Raw genomic sequence first — 16,167 nt, 5'->3', positions numbered from 1 at the left:
CCTTCCAAAATCCATACAAATTCATGAAAATTACTTCAAATATTTTTTAGGGGAGTCAACGACTAAGGTTTTTCATAGTCGAATCTGATTCATCAGATTTTGCCTTTAGTCGACTAATAGTTGAACAGCGTTTCTGCTAGACTTTTTTGTCCCCGGTCAAAATGAACGGCAGTTCTCAAGAATTCCTGCAATTTAAAAGAACTACCGGACATTTGCTTTAACATTATTTTGATGCATTAACAGCAGCAAGTGGCATAAATCTCTCCCTCACTTTTTTTGTGTAAGTGGTTTAAAGTATCAAAATGAAAGCTACACACTTGTCCTTACACACGCAGTCAGTTACACAAAATACGCCCACGTTAAACTCATCAACAACAACAGTTAGCTTCACATCAGCACCGTTAGCCTGTTAGCACATTGGCCACTATCATAACTTTGCAGCTTACAACAGCAAAATACCATCCTCCACCAACAACAATGAAGCATCTAAACACATAACAAAAGTGCTCTCTTAACTGGACACTGTGTTAGAACTCTACATATCAAATGAAAAATGAATCTTACCGTCAGCTGCTAATATCAGTCCTCATGATGATATGACTGTAACCTCTCTGAAGAGAGACAGAGCCTTCGGTATAAGCTCCAAGTGGTCCATGCCATTCTGCACGAGGTAATTTTGTGTTGACTACAGTCCAACTTTATCTGAGGATTGGTCATAGGTAGTTTATCAAAGTCCAATACAACTCTGCTTGCCGTAGGCCTCTCTCTCTCTGCCGCTGCATCGGTGGTTACGACACTCAGCTTTACAGTTCCCTTTGTTTTAACCTCTTCATTACTTGCAGTGATGACTTAAAATCCCTCCATACTGCTGATGATATTAAGCCTTTGGTTAACCAGGAAAACCTCACTTAGATTAAAATTCTGCTTAACGAGAAAGCTCTGGTCAAACTTCCAACTTTCCCTGCATAGTCCCCAGCAATAGTGAGCTTGTGCAGACAGATAGATTTTCTTTGTCATCGTGCATACATAATTAGCCATGTGCTTGCCATCTGAGGAGATAAACAACCCTAGTGCCCCAGGACAGTTGATGTAGGAAGATGAGGCAACTTTTAGTTTATATTAATGCATTCTCGCAACATATCTTCTAGGTTATACAAAATATAATTTGCAAGTATTCAGTATTTACTTATCTGGTCATTTGCATGTTATCTGCCGGACATTTTGACAAGTTATATTTCTATCTGCCGGACTTTCGCCCATTTTACCGGCCAATGACCTTGACAATTTTAAAGCACAACCCACCACCACCAAAATTCCAAATCAAATTCCCCAAAAATTATATTATTTCCCAAATTGCTATGAAAATGCTAAAAAGATTCAAATTCCCCCAAAACCCTAAAGAAATACCAAAATTAAAAGAACATTTCCCAAATTACCCTGAAAATGCCCAAAAAAACCTAAGCAAATTTTACTAAAACTTTCAAAAAACTCTCTTTCCTAAACATACAAACATATGTTCCAGGTTTCTATGAAAATACTTGGGAAAAACAAAACAAATCCCCTTAAATAACCATGAAAGATCCTGAAAACTTTATAGCATAACATGCAAAGTGGTCACCTTACAAAGCAGATGGATACACCCGTTTCCTTTTTTCTCGCTGGCGAATCCATCTTGCAAAGCTCCCATCTGAACCGTTTGGGCCCCATTAGAAAGTGAAAGGACCAATCAGCGACGAGGGGCAGTACCCTCAGGCGCGGCGGAGTCGTGACGTAAACAAGCAGCAGCAAGAGGCCAGTGCGATTGACAGAAGAGCTTAGCGTGGATGCTGCTAAAGCACCAGTTTTATCAGGACTTGATGACATTTCTTCGTTAAAAGAACAAAGAACAGCAGTGAGTTGTTTTCTTCTCAAAAATGACAAAAGTCAAGAACTTACATGTCTTTAGTCGCCATGGTTCGCGTTATTTCTCGGTAGCTGCGCACACGCAGCTCGATAGCGGTTACATCAGGTGTTTTGTTGCTCTGATTGGCTCGTAGAGATGTGACAGACAGAACGTTCATCCAATCACACTTCAGGTTTTTTTCAAAGTCTCTGCCTTTTCTCAAACGTTACCTGTTGAAGCTTTCCCAGATGGATGTGTGAAACAAATCCATCTGGTGTGTCAGATTGGCAAAGTGTTAGGTTGAGTGATATTTTTTAAACTAAAGTTGCTGCAATCAAGAGAGCATGGATATGTTGGCAACATTCTCATGCCTTGCCAATGCATTTGTGCTGTTTGGACAGTGTGCCCTGTATTGGGTGCTTTGCACAGATGTAAGTTCTGTTATTGGACCTTTAACTTAACTTTCATTTGAACAGAGCTCCTTTTGGAAAATCTATTTTGAACCAGCATGATCAGAGTAGCTTCTCAGATGAAATGAAAAGACTCAAAAATAGAGAAAAAAGACCTTCTATTTATTGCTGCATCTGTCTATAGTGTTTTAGAAGTTATTTATGGCCTCTGAAACCCATACCTCACTGAGGTAGTATACCTGTCCTCTTATAATGGACGTTGTTAATGCTTCTTTTCCTGGGTTTGCCTGCACAACAAAGAGCTTGATTTCAGACCCAGGTTTTTTGAGGCCCCCTTTATTGCAGGATCTTTTCCAGCTGTGGTTTTAATGCTCAGCCTGAGCCTGCTGATAACGTTCAGGCTCTGATTATTACTTCGTCTTACAGCACTGAATGATTTGGTTAGAAGGAGGAGGCTCTGGCGTATGTGAATTAAGTCGATTTGTTAAAGAGGTAGACCGATCAGAGGGCTTTTTAAGCAAATGTCTTACTAAGCTGTGCAGTGAAGTGTGTAATACTGCCTGTCATAACTCAAGTCAAGTGAGGCACGGTACTTCAAAGAGGTCTGCTGTATAAGTGGTTTTCAGGCGTTATTGGAGTGTGATTTCTTGTAGAATACATCTGAAATCAACGGTTTATGTCAGTATGGACTCAGTATGGCTACTCATATCACAACATAGTCAAAGTAGTGACATCAGTGCCAAGATTGAAAAGTGAAATCTTGCACGTTTTTTGGGAGCAGCGGCAGATTTCAGAACTTAAGCAACATGTCAGTATTCCAGCAACATGTGCCATAAATTCAGTAGTGTATTCAGTGGCCAAGGTCATGCCACTAGGAGATAATCAATATGCTGCCTAACAGCAGTGCCGTCAATAAATGTTCATGTCACAGTGTGGTCAGGTTACATTATCTGTGATGAAAATGAAAAAAGGACAAAAATACAAGGCTTTGGCCTTCCTGAGTGGATTTACAGGTCTAGAAAAACACAAGACAACAACTTAATCAAACACACAGTAGCTCTGTTACTTTTATTAAGGGTCTTATTGCATCACAAATAACAACCTTCCCATGTCCTTTCCCTCAGTCTGTCCCAGTACAGTGATGAAAACATGATGGATTCATACAATTTGGCGATCTGCTTTGGTCCAACCCTGATGCCCATCCCAGATGGACAGGACCCCGTCGCTTGCCAGGCTCATGTTAATGAAGTCATCAAGACCATCATCGTCCACAATGAGGTCATCTTCCCGAGCCAACGTGAGCTGGACGGCCCGGTGTACGAAAAGTGCATGACTGGAGGGGAGGAGTACTGGTGGGTACAGACCGGACCAGATGGTGTTTTAAGAGCTGAGCACAATTAGACTCAGAGGAAAAGTTATTTTATTTATTAGCTAGATGACTTCTTGAGCTTCTTAACTTTCTCTAAACATGTATTCTTCTTGCCCCTATGCCCATATATTTATCAGTGCTTTTTCTCTCCCTCAGTGACAGCCCCCACAGTGAACCAGGAACCATTGATGAGGCTGACAATGGGACTGAACCACACACCAGTGATGAAGGTCTGCAGATTATACCAGTCAGATTTCATTTACTTTTTTTACAAACAGAAGTTGTAACCCATTTATGTCTTCAGCAATTCTATGTACATGTAACAAAAAGTGTTCACTTGAATTGTCTTCTTCTGACTTTGCTTAAATTCTAACACCTATTTGAGGAATCAAAACAAGAAAAGCAAAGATTCTCCCTTTACTTTCCAGATCTGCAAGCAAATGTTTTGACTTCACTGAAAGGAAGCTGTTGAGCTGTCCATCTTAATATACTCTCCATTCTAAGCTTGACTTATATTATATCTCATTGTTGGCATGGTGGGTGGTGAGAGCTAGCATGAAGGGGGATGGCTATGGGATGCTGGCGATCACCGTTCAGCCCTGTAGAGGTGTTGTGGGGCTAACTGAGTGAAACACCGGCAAAGGAGGGTTCCCACTTGACAGCCATGGTGAAGTGCAGGCTTTTTGCTGCCTGTCGGTCTGCACCGTAGATTTGTGGTGGTAATATTAAGGATTTAACTGGGGTGAAGGATTTCTTGGCTGAGCACTTATCCTTTCTCTGGGGCACAAGTATTGTGTTTACTCAAAAAATATCTCCAGTTTCCAGCCCCGTCGTTGTCTGCCTATTTGTAAACAGGAAATTATGGCAACTGAAACTGAGCGCATTATTTTGGAACTGATACACATCAAGTAAGAGTTTATTTTACAAAGACAAGTGGAGACTGTGGAAGGCATAAAATGTACAGCTGCTGATTCGGCTGAGGCTAATGATGAGGAAATTTTTCACACTTGTTCAGACACTGAGAGACATGGATGATTAAATGTATGATATTGTTGGATATGATGAGAAGATCTGACAAAGTGATAGCTGTTTAGTACACACAACATGCCTGTAAACATTATTAGAGACTGGTGGTCACTCCATGCTACAGACGCACCAATCACAGGGCCTGAGGTCTGCATCTTTTTGACATGTATGTAGGGCTACATGCACCAGTGTTCAGGCAAAGTTGTAATTGCATTATATTTTCATATAAGCCTGCTATATTGTCTTGTACTTGTTGCGGTTGTGGTCTTAGATCACATCTGGGTTAATAGTAACACATAGCCTTCCTGTGAGAATTGTTGTGGTATTCTTTGTAAATCAGAAAGCCTACATACAGACTAACCTTATATTAAGTGCTTTGACCCAGAGGTGAGCAAGGTTTGTGCAGTAACAGCTCCTGACTGCAAAAGCTTCTGAGATGTTTGAGGCTGAAAGCGAGTTAAGTAAACAGTGTTGGCATGCAGCACTGCCTCTTTGATCCTTCTTTCTGTATGTGTGTATTTGTGTGCATGTGAGTCCCTCTCCCTCCTCCCCTGCCTGATCTTTGTTCAGTGTTAGTCAGCAATTCTCCTGAGACTTTCTCCTTTGTGCAGCATTTCCCCAATTCTCCTTTGAGCTTGGAGTGCACAACTGGGTCAAGCTTAAGAGCCAAAACACGAGTAAAACATGATAGAATAATGTGTTCAGTGCTGTCAGTGAGGAGTCAGCAGACTGTGGTGCGGACTGTGTTAGGTCAGACTGGGGAAACCCTATCTTTGAGCTTCATCTGTGCTGCTGAGTGCTTTGTAATGATTGCTTACCCTCTCTCTCTCTTGTCTGGCTCTAACTTGGAAAAGAAAACAAAGGCTGATCGACTGTTTTGCGCTCTGCTCCAGACAGAGAGAGTACACTGAGGGAATATTTGGCTCTGGTGTTGCACTGTAGTTTCTGTAGTCAGTTCAGTTTGTGATTTTTTTTCATAAAAGAAATATTTCAACAAATTAAGAACAAAACACTCATTTTATGATGATAGGGCCTTTTCTACTTTGATTTCTATATATCTAGGAAAAATTGGACAAAACCTGCTTTTCATATCCATTCACTTCATTAATTGTCTCCTTGATGTTTGATGTTCTGTAGACTCTGACTGACCCCTGCTGGCTGATTAGCTCAAGTGCACCTCAGGCAACACAAGAATTTCTTTAGAAGTTGAGCACAAATCTGCTTACCCTCTAAACAGAATCAGGTTTCATATCAGATCATATCGGGTTTTATTATTTTAAAAGAAAACTTGTTTTGCTCTTAGGAGCTATTAGTTATTATTTTTCAACCAAGAGATCTGGTCCCCCCACCATCATGCACACACCAAAAACTGGCTGGACCTGCTGCTGACTGGTTCTCTCCTGATGGTCTGGGGCCTGCTGTTATTGGGGTCTGGTCAGAAAGCCATCAGTGGTTCACTACTCCCAGTTCCTTCTATATCAGTGGTTTTCAAATTGTGGGTCAGGGTTGCCTTTCTGAGGTTTCAACCTATTTATCTTAAGAACTTTAGATTATAAAGCTGGTTTTCCCATGGTAAGGTGTTCATGTCTTGATCTTCATAAAAACAATTAAAATATAGAGGTGGGAAACAATACAGTAATGTGTCTGTATGAATGTCTTTTCCAGGGCTTCTGTAATGATGTGGTTTTTAAATGTGTCTCTTTTTGTTCCATTTTAGGTTGAACTGACCTGGCATACCACATAGACTGTTTCATATCTCAATTGCATGGGATATACAGTGGCTATTAAAAGTATTTACCCCCTGGATGTTTTACCCTTTCATTGATTTCTTTAAATCAATCATGGTCAACATAATTTGGCTTTTTTCAGAAAAAAAACGACTCATAAATGACTCATAAATGTCAAGGGGAAAACAGATTTCTACAAAGTTATGTCAATCAAACAAAAGTATGTCAGGTAAATAAGTGATTGCATAAATATTCACCTCCTTTAAAGTGAGTGACCTAATTCAACAGAGGTCCAGCCAATTGGTGCTAGTAGTCTCATTATTAGTCAAATGGAAATCACCTGAGTGCAGTGAATGTGTCTTAAGCAGCTGTTGTATAAAAACACCTGTGTCAGACAGGTCCAGTCACTGGTTAATAAGTAATCCTGGCTACCATTACACCATGAAGACAAAGGAACATTCCAATCAACTTAGAGAAAAGGTTATTGAAAAGTATAAGTCAGGGGATGGATGCAAAGAAATTTCCACGGCACTGAACATCACCTGGAGTTCAGTTAAATCCATCATCAAGAAACTGAAGGGATATGGCACATATGTAAATCTGCCTAGATCAGGCCGTCCTCACAAACTGAGTGACCGTGCAAGAAGGAGACTAGAGAGAGAAGACACCTATGACTAATCTGCAGGAGTTACAAGCTTCAGCAGCTGAGATGGAAGAGAATAAGCATACTACCACTGTTGAAGGCAATTCAGATTAGCCAGCCCTGGAAAGCTTGTAAAGTTAAAGGGTAATGGAGCTATTATTGTTGTACAAGTAACAATATGCAAAGTATTTACAGATCTGTACACACATTTGTGGATTTGTGCGCACATATTCAAATCTGCCTATATATTTGCAGATTTGTTTACAAATCTCTGTATGTATTTGCAACAATTATAGCTCCATAAAGGGTAAAATGAATAAGGCTCGAGGACAATCTTATTAAGTCTGCAAGAGAACTACAGCTTGGAAGAAGATTTATTTTTGCCTAGACTATGACCCGAAGCATACAGTGAAAGCTTCACAGAAATGGTTTGAAGACAATAAGGTGAATGTTCTGGAGTGGCCGAGTCAAAGACCAGACCGCAATCCAGTAGAGAATTTGTGGATGGACTTGTAATGGATTGTTCACACCAGATTCCCATGCAACCTGCCTGAGATTGTGCAGTTTTTTCAAAGATCAGTGGAGTAAAGTTGCAGTGTCCATGTGCAAGCCTGATTGAAACCTAGCCACTCAGACTTGACCATGCAGCCAAAGGTGCATCTACTAAATACTGACTTGAAGGGGATGAATATTTATAGCCACTTCTTTTACAATTCATATTTTCATTTGATTGAAGTAACTTTGTAAAAATCTTTTATTTTCTTTTTACTTTGAGATTAAAGGGTTTTTTTTGTATTAAAAACAGGTTATGTTGACCATGATTGATCCATAAAATCAATAAAAGGGTAAACCATTCAGGGCAAAATGCTTTCGTAGGCACTGTATGAAGATACATTTTTGCTCATGCTTCTTTATCTTATGTTTTTCAGAGGTAGAACAGATCGAGGCCATCGCTAAGTTTGACTACTCTGGTCGCAGCCCTAGAGAGCTGTCCTTTAAGAAGGGAGCATCCCTACTGCTGTACCACAGAGCCTCTGAAGACTGGTGGGAGGGACGCCATAATGGTGTGGATGGCCTCATTCCACATCAGTACATTGTAGTACAAGACCTGTGAGTACCAGTAGAGTGGTTCTTAATTTTCACATCTTAATTTGATGGGAGAACATTTTCCTGCCCCTTGCTTGTTCACTTCTCCTTAGAAAAGCCTGAGAAGAGGAAATGTTTTCAAAAATGGCACCTAAACAAACAAGAATTATAAGACTTGGTTACCCCTTACCTAATTGTTCAGCTGTAGACAAGAAAGAATAAGACATGATGTTGTATAGTAATCTTATTGTAAATGATCAACATTCCCTGAGGAATTAAGGCCTATTCATTCTGCAGTTTGTCTAAGGTAATCTATTCTTTAAAATATTTCATAAATTTTATAAATCCCCCTCCACGCATGGTTACACTCATAATCCATCTGTCAAAAACACAACACTGATATAAACTGAACTCAACTTGTTAGCAAAGGCATTGAACCAAAAGGCAGATATTTTTGTCTTGTGTCAAGTGATTCCTCCTTTGTTTTGAATTATAGTCAAAGCATCTGACTATTTCACAGCAGGTGCTCAGGATAAATCTAAACTAGAAGTTCCTCTTGCAAAAACTACTAAAGGTGTACATGCTGTTCCTGGCTATGTTTCTGCTCAGCACCACTCTCTGTGCTCTTTCAGGGATGATGCTTTCTCAGATAACCTCAGTCAGAAAGCTGACAGTGAAGCAAGCAGCGGACCGTTGCTGGATGACAAAGGCTCATCAAAGAATGACGCCCCATCACCATGTGAACCATCACCTGACTACAACTTCAGTGGAGTCATGGGGAGGTAGATACATTTAAGGAGAACTCCTTTTTGTTAAGCTTTAAGTCAGACTCACAAGTTTTAATGTTTGACTGATTTTCAATCTGTTCTATCTCTACAGGGTAAGACTACGGTCAGATGGGGCTGCGATCCCTCGCCATCGGGGTGCCACAGACACGCACAGCCCCACCAGAGGTGCTGACACCCCTCCTCGCGCTGCAGCCTGTCCCAGCAGCCCCCACAAAGTGTCCATCAGCAAAGGTCGGATGGAGAGCCCAGAAAAGAGACGTCTTGGCACGTTTGGCAGCGCAGGAAGTATCAACTATCCAGACAGGAAGGCATATCCCGAGGGCCACCCTCTGAGGCCGGTGCCAGGGGCCACTCGTCACAGCAGCCTCGGGGACCACAAATCACTGGAGACTGAAGCTCTGGCTGAGGTAAAGGTGGGAGAAATTAGGAAGAGACCAAAGTGTTTGGATGAAAGAGTCAAAAAATGAAACAGACGTGGTTGATCTGTTTGTGTCTGCCTGTACTTGAGCTTTGTGGTCTCAGTGACAGACTTAATATAATGTGTCAGGTAATTAAAGGATATAAATTGATTGGAAAGGTTTTGTAAAACAGGGCCAGGCCCCCTGATGTCACTGTCAGTCTGAAAGCAGCAGATGGGGCATGGAGTAAATGTCAGAGCTGGACTGCAGCTGAGTGATAGACAAAAAAAACCTCAAGGACACGGAGGACTGGAGCTGAATAACAAACTGAGAAGAGCTGATGGTTCTTCATCAAACTGTCCTCATTAGATGATGGCAGCTGAAATTAGTACCAAGCAAAATCTAAACAGAAAATCGATTAAAACTTGTCCAGACCCAAAAACACATCAGTATAAAAATGTAAACTTTATTTTCCTTTTTTGTTGTAAAAATCAGTTTATTTAAATATCACATAATAGAAAAAAATGTTTAACCTAACAAAGTAGCCATTGGAAAACATCAGTTTCACCTTTAGCACATTTAATTTTAATTTGACTTGATTTTGTTTTCTTTTAAAATTCATAATCCCATTTATAATCCTTGTCAGAAAGAGATGTTTTAAAATAGTGGTCACTGATTTTACAACAAAAAAAAAGAAAATTTTGTCAAACAAAAATTATCTGACTCAGTAGCAAACCAAATAAAATTTCTCAATCCAGACCACTTTCTAAAACTGCATTTCCAAATGTGATACCTGCTCAACTATGCTCACCTCTTCTTGATTCTGGCTCCGGGGACTCTGATTTACACAAAAGTTTATAGCTTTGATCTCCTCAAGACAGGGGTTTTTATTAGTCTAGAGCATACAGTCATGGACAAAAGTATTGGCACCCCTGGAATTTTTCCAGAAAATACACCATTTCTCCCAGAAATTGTTGCAATTACAAATGGTTTTGGTATACACATGTTTATTTCCATTATGTGCATGGGAACAACACGAAAAATCCGAAGAAAAAAGACAAAACTGACATAACTTTACACAAAACTCAAAAAATGGGCCAGACAAAATTATTGGCACCCTTTTAAAACTGTGGGTAAATCATTTTATTTCAAGCATGTGATGCTCATTTAAACTCACCTGTGGCAGTAACAGGTGCTGGCAATCATGAAATCACACCTGAAGCCAGTTAGAATGTATAAAAGTTGACTCAACCTTTGTGTTGTGTGCCTGTGTGTGTCACACCAAGCATGGAGAAGAGAAAAAAGAGCCAAGAATTTTCGGAGGACCTACGAAGCAAAATTGTGGAAAAATATGAACAAGAGATTAGCTGTCAGAAAAGATAAGCTATATAAGATGTAAGACATTAATGTCCCCGTAGAGAAATATGTCATTTTTGATAATTATATATCTTTTAAATTTGTCATTGAAATAGTTTGTTGATATCCTAGTTTTATTCACGGTTAAATATTCTTTCTGGTGTTCATTTACAGATTTTTTTTTTCCACCACTGCTGTGCAGGAGTTGTATTTGATAATAATTTAAGGCACCTGTTGATGCCTGTCCTGGATACAGGATGGATCATTTCAAAGACCCCCAAGAAATAAAAGCTCTAGGCTTTTGGTTAAGTTTGGTAAAACCTTTTCCAAGCTGAGCATAAGCAGTTAAATAAGAGATATCTCACCGATCAGTATCATCTTCACCTCTACCCTTCTAGGACATTGAGAAGACCATGACGACTGCCCTCCATGAGCTGCGAGAGCTGGAGCGACAGAACACGGTCAAACAGGCTCCTGATGTTGTTTTGGACACTTTGGAGCCCATGAAGAACCCTGTCAGCTCTGAGCCCGGCAGCCCTCTGCACACCATCATGATCCGAGATCCCGATGCAGCCATGCGCCGCAGCAGCAGCTCCACCTCCGAAATGATGACCACTTTTAAGCCTGCTCTCTCTGCTCGCCTGGCCGGAGCTCAGCTACGCCCTCCACCCATAAGACCTGTACGCCCTCCTCCCACCCAGCACCGCACTAGCAGCTCCAGCTCTTCAGGGGTCGGCAGCCCTGCGGTGACTCCCACTGAGAAGATGTTTCCTGGTAACAACGCGGCCGCTGGGTCGAATATGAACACGCCTGGTGATGCAGGTGACAAGTCTGGTACCATGTAGCGAAGGTGGAATCTGAAAGGTGGGAAGGCTTTAAAGTTTTCCACATGAGGGGAAAGCTTATGAAAAGGGTGCTGATGTGAAAAAAAGCAGATAGGGACATGTTCCTCTCTGTTTCCTGCCTGACTTAACTCACCTATACAGAAAGCTCCTAAAGCTTTAACCACGTCAACAAAGCAGTGGAAGAAGTTGTAGGGGTTTGAGAGCCTAAAGCTCTTTGAAACTTGATTTAACTACAGAGAATGTGTCCAAGAACACATGTATTTCAGTTTTACCTCAGTCACACAGATAACAGTGAATGCAAGTGAAGCAATACTTGTGTGATATTTGGTTTTCACCCAGCGCACATCATCCAGCAGTGTTTCAGTCGCTCCTGTCAGTGAGTACGATACCAACAACTGAACTGATGTGTGCAAACATTCAGGATAAAATACAATGTCTGTTTGCCATGTAGGCAGCAGGCCTTATGTCTGTAGATACAATCGTACTTGAAGTTACCATGCTCTCTGTTTGTATTATAACACATACATACATTGGATGTTCAGCAAAGTAAGTAACATTATATCTTTCTGCATGCACAGTTTGGAGATCATAAGGAAAATACTTGCATCATTATGAAATTTGGTATCAAGCTTCAGATGTCCAAATCTTTGACAGTACTACATTAAAAATCTGCAACATTGGTGCTCTTAATATTCCACCTAAAACCTACTGCTAAAGAAAAGAATAGCATGATCTCTAAAATCTTCAACATTACTAATCAGAACTTTAGTTATCCTGCTCTATTATGAGCAGCTAGATGGTGAGTTGAGCTGTCTCCATGTCTCTTCTATGATAAAATGGAGAAAAAACTAATGCACCAACTAATGTAGGACGTCCTGTTGTTAACTTGTAAATATAATAAATAGCTAGGACTTTTTGAAGTGTTAATTTGTACAGTCCAAAAAAGTAAAAGGAATGGCTGTGGAAGTGATGTGCTAAGATCATGCACCTACCTTTATATCATCTTTGCTAAAATGCAGATTATTTGGCTGTGTAACATTGAGTTGAATGATGTATGTTGTTCTGTGCGCTTTGATTGCATTTGGTATCTGTACTGTAGAAAAGGATAAACGGACAACAACAAAGGCCGAATAGGTTTATCAGAATATGGTTTAGGCTCATATTTGTCAAACTCAGTTTGCAAAACTGGAAATGTTGCCTCCTCGGGTCATATCTGGGTGATTTTATTGCAAAGTTCCTCTTTTAAATTAAGGATGTGATACTCACTCAGAGGAACATTGGGAGCAGCTGTTGTGACATCCAGCTACAACATCTGTTTCCTACATTCATGCCTTTTTCTTGTTCATGCTGACTGATACAGTTAAGCTTTAGACCGTTCTTCTTTTTTAAAGAAAATAACATTCAAGTGCTTTAATTTACTTCACCACTCATGCCATTCTGACAGCTCTAGTCAAGAGACCTTGTTATCCGCATCCCAAAGAGCCTGCTTTTTTCTGCATGTTTAGCGCTGTAATGTCTGACTCATCCTCGGGGGCAGTTAACGGCTCTATGTGGTGCCTTGCCTTGGTAAAAACGCACAAATTATTTCAATTATGGATGTGTTTTTCCTTGAGAAAGGGGCCTTAACATTTACAGGGATTGGGGATGGTAAATTCTTCTGCTTGCAGCAGTTGCTTAAATAGAAATGAAAGCAAAAGAAGCTTAAATATCAGCATGTAAACCAGGCTCTGACTCCATCTCTGCACTGATTCAGTTCATTCTGTAGAGATACAGGCTATAACCTGAAAATATTAACTTGTTTTAATAGATTGTTTTGCCAGCAGATCTATAAATGTCCAGAGGGGCGGGATGATTGTAATGAACAGAGAGTTCCTGCAAACAGAAAAACAGGCAAACAAAGCATTTAAAGTCATACAGTGTGCTTGCGCCCTCTGCTGGTTCGTGCTGGTTATGCCTCATGATAACAACAACTCATGTTGGCCATACAAGTGTGACCTGCAGCTTCCACAATCTCAGTTTATTCATATAGTTCTATGTCTGTTCTGGTTACAGTTTTGCACCTGTGAAATCTATGAAGATGATGTTTAAAAAAGCATTTGTCTTTTGAAATATGAAGAAAGCACAGATTTTCAAAAGGTGAAATTAGCATATTTAATTAACTAGACTGTTTTTTTTATTTATAGACACTTGTGTAAGTGGGACAGAAATTCTGAGTGCCTTTTGTGCACAACATCATTTTTATTAGACTTTTGTATTTACTTTTTTACTGTAATATGTTGTCTATTAGTTGTCATGTTCATTTTAAGCTGATGGTTGCTTTTATTTTTTACTTCTACTGCTTCTTGTAAAGTAAACCAACAAAAGGAAAACATGTAAAATAATTCTTCGTGAATTACAGAAGAATCACCATGAAAGGCTTGTCTGTGTTTGGGTGAGCTCTACAAAAAAAAAGTTATGAAAACTACTGTAAACATGATCTACTGATGAGTTCAGTGGAATCATCTCAGAATATTTTCTTTTCTCTTTTTTTTTCTCTGTGTGAAATGCCTGTGCTGTGGTTGAGCCGTAACTCTTGTCAAATCAAAGTCATTGCAGAAATGTTGGAAACAGCAGGATAGAAATGGATCCTACTCCTGCAGAGGTTATAAAGCACTTGTTGCTCCCTCCTTTTCCTTACATGTGATGTAACGTGGACATTTTCTCTCTGGGAATGTATGCTGAAATGGGTACCACTGTTGGACATGGAGTTAATATTCAAAAGGACGTTACAATAGGAGAACGGACTGTAGGGAGCAGAGTGTGAGTAGCTGTCACACTGTTTACCTTCTCTTTAGTTGTTTGTCTAGTGATGCTGTTTGTTGATGAGTGTCTGGATGTTTGAAACTTTGTGATGTAATGTACACCATACCACTGACTGGATGTTGAAACCCCCGGCATCCAAATAAAACCATTATTGCTCTGTGATGTGCATATGTCCAGCTTGTTTTCTTTGATTATCTGTCTCAAAAGGCCAAACTTGAATGAAGCTAAACAAACAACAACAGCTAATCCAACCTAGATCTCCCTGCTTAAACTATTGGATGACCAGAAGCTGGAATTAAAGCAAACTTGACTTGATATGATTCTTTCTAGATGGTATTAACGTTAGCAAATAAGGGGCAGACAGCTAACATCCTTGTTTGGTAGTACACAACAAAGGGAGAGACCCCTGCTAATGACATTTAGCTGCAAGTTTCCTTCAAACTGCAGGAAATATTGGCCATTATTTTAGCCAGGAAGGTGGAGAGGGGTCTGTCTCCAGACCCTATATCTCCACCTTCCTGGCTAAAATAATGGCCAATGTTTCCTCACTGTCATAGATTGTTCATCTGACTCATATTATGTAAGGTTGACCTTTACATTGACCTCCAATGTCTACTCAGTTCATCCTCAAGTCTGAATGTAGGTTTGTGCCATGTTTTGCAATTATCTCTCAACAGTATAGTGAGTAGAAATGTGCAAGTTATTGAAATAATATGATTGTCACATACTCAGGTAATTAAATAATAACTTAACAGAAATATATGTCCAATTTTACCAAGTTTTTTTTTCTATATGCTATTAAATATTAGACTACACGCTGTACCATTAATGTATTCTTCAGTTATTGTGTGCACAAGATTTGAGGTAAGGTGACCTTTACTTTGGACCCCCAGAATCATTGTAGGCATCCTTGAGACAGAAGACATTTATGCAAAGTTTGAAGAAGAATCTTTTAAGTGTCCTTGAGATATTGTGTCTATAATGAGTGAACATGAGGCCGTTGACCTTGATCTCCAAAATCTATGCAAGTTCATCATTGAGGCGGGCTTGACATTTGTGTAATTACCTAAAGCATTCCTAAGATATCGCATTCACAACAATTGTCCAGTAAATGAATAGAACCACAATGCCTCAGTGTAGGGGTGTAAAAAAATCCGATCTAAACCTATGAAGTTTATAAAGTTTTGATAGCTCTAGATTAAAAGGAAAAAGCCCAGGTGATATTCTGCATAATGATCCAATAAAGAAGAATATTTATATTAGTGAGAAGAATATACTTTGAATGTTCATTGTAGAAAATATCAATGGAAACAGAGCAGCAACAATTATGAATGAACTCCCTCTCAAAGAGAATGAATTAAATGGAAACCATAAACCAGAGCCTGCGATTTGTTGCCTGTCCACAGGGTGGAGAAACTGCAGCAGTGATAGTTGTAGCTGAACAATGTCTTTACACGTCAAGTGTGTATTCAGCACTATGTTAATGACCCTTGGAGGATTAGAAAGTCTGTTTGGTACACAGTGAAAAGCATTTTGCATAAACTGGATGATTACCTCTCCCTTTGAAATTGACTTTCTAGTCCATTGGTCAGAGTGTTAAATCAGCATTTCACACTGACAGCGTACACAAAATGTAATTTGTTCCACCTGAGAGACTACTGTTCAACAAGAGGATGTCAAACAAGCAGCTGTGTGAATGCTGATCATTAGTCTGTGAAGTATACAACTAAGGAACTGCAGATGTACTGGAATTCTACTTTTAATGAGGTGCCTGGTTTGGCTTGTGGATGCGACACTTTGAAGTATTGATGTAAATAATCCACGATCAATAGAAG

The 16,167-nt window shown here is 39.8% G+C and overlaps 1 protein-coding gene across 5 annotated transcripts in view; it reads left to right on the top strand.

Annotated features, from left to right (window-relative positions):
• The window catches only part of srgap3 (SLIT-ROBO Rho GTPase activating protein 3), a 99,441-nt gene extending 84,949 nt beyond the window's left edge, over positions 1-14,492 (top strand). For 3 of the 5 annotated variants that reach the window (XM_041782751.1, XM_041782749.1, XM_041782753.1), the window contains 6 exons: positions 3,417-3,644; positions 3,818-3,891; positions 7,987-8,167; positions 8,776-8,925; positions 9,023-9,344; positions 11,084-14,492. In XM_041782751.1, coding sequence (XP_041638685.1) covers positions 3,417-3,644; positions 3,818-3,891; positions 7,987-8,167; positions 8,776-8,925; positions 9,023-9,344; positions 11,084-11,530 — 1,402 coding nt within the window. In that variant the 3' untranslated portion in view covers positions 11,531-14,492. The remainder of the gene's footprint in view (positions 1-3,416; positions 3,645-3,817; positions 3,892-7,986; positions 8,168-8,775; positions 8,926-9,022; positions 9,345-11,083) is intronic. The other 2 variants (XM_041782752.1, XM_041782750.1) reach the window with 1 other exon arrangement.
• Positions 14,493-16,167: the final 1,675 nt, after the last annotated feature.

This window comes from Cheilinus undulatus, linkage group 3 (assembly GCF_018320785.1).
Source record: "Cheilinus undulatus linkage group 3, ASM1832078v1, whole genome shotgun sequence".
Lineage (NCBI taxonomy): Eukaryota > Metazoa > Chordata > Actinopteri > Labriformes > Labridae > Cheilinus > Cheilinus undulatus.
The sequence above is the reverse complement of the archived record's forward strand: the minus strand, read 5'-3'. Positions and strand labels throughout refer to the sequence as shown.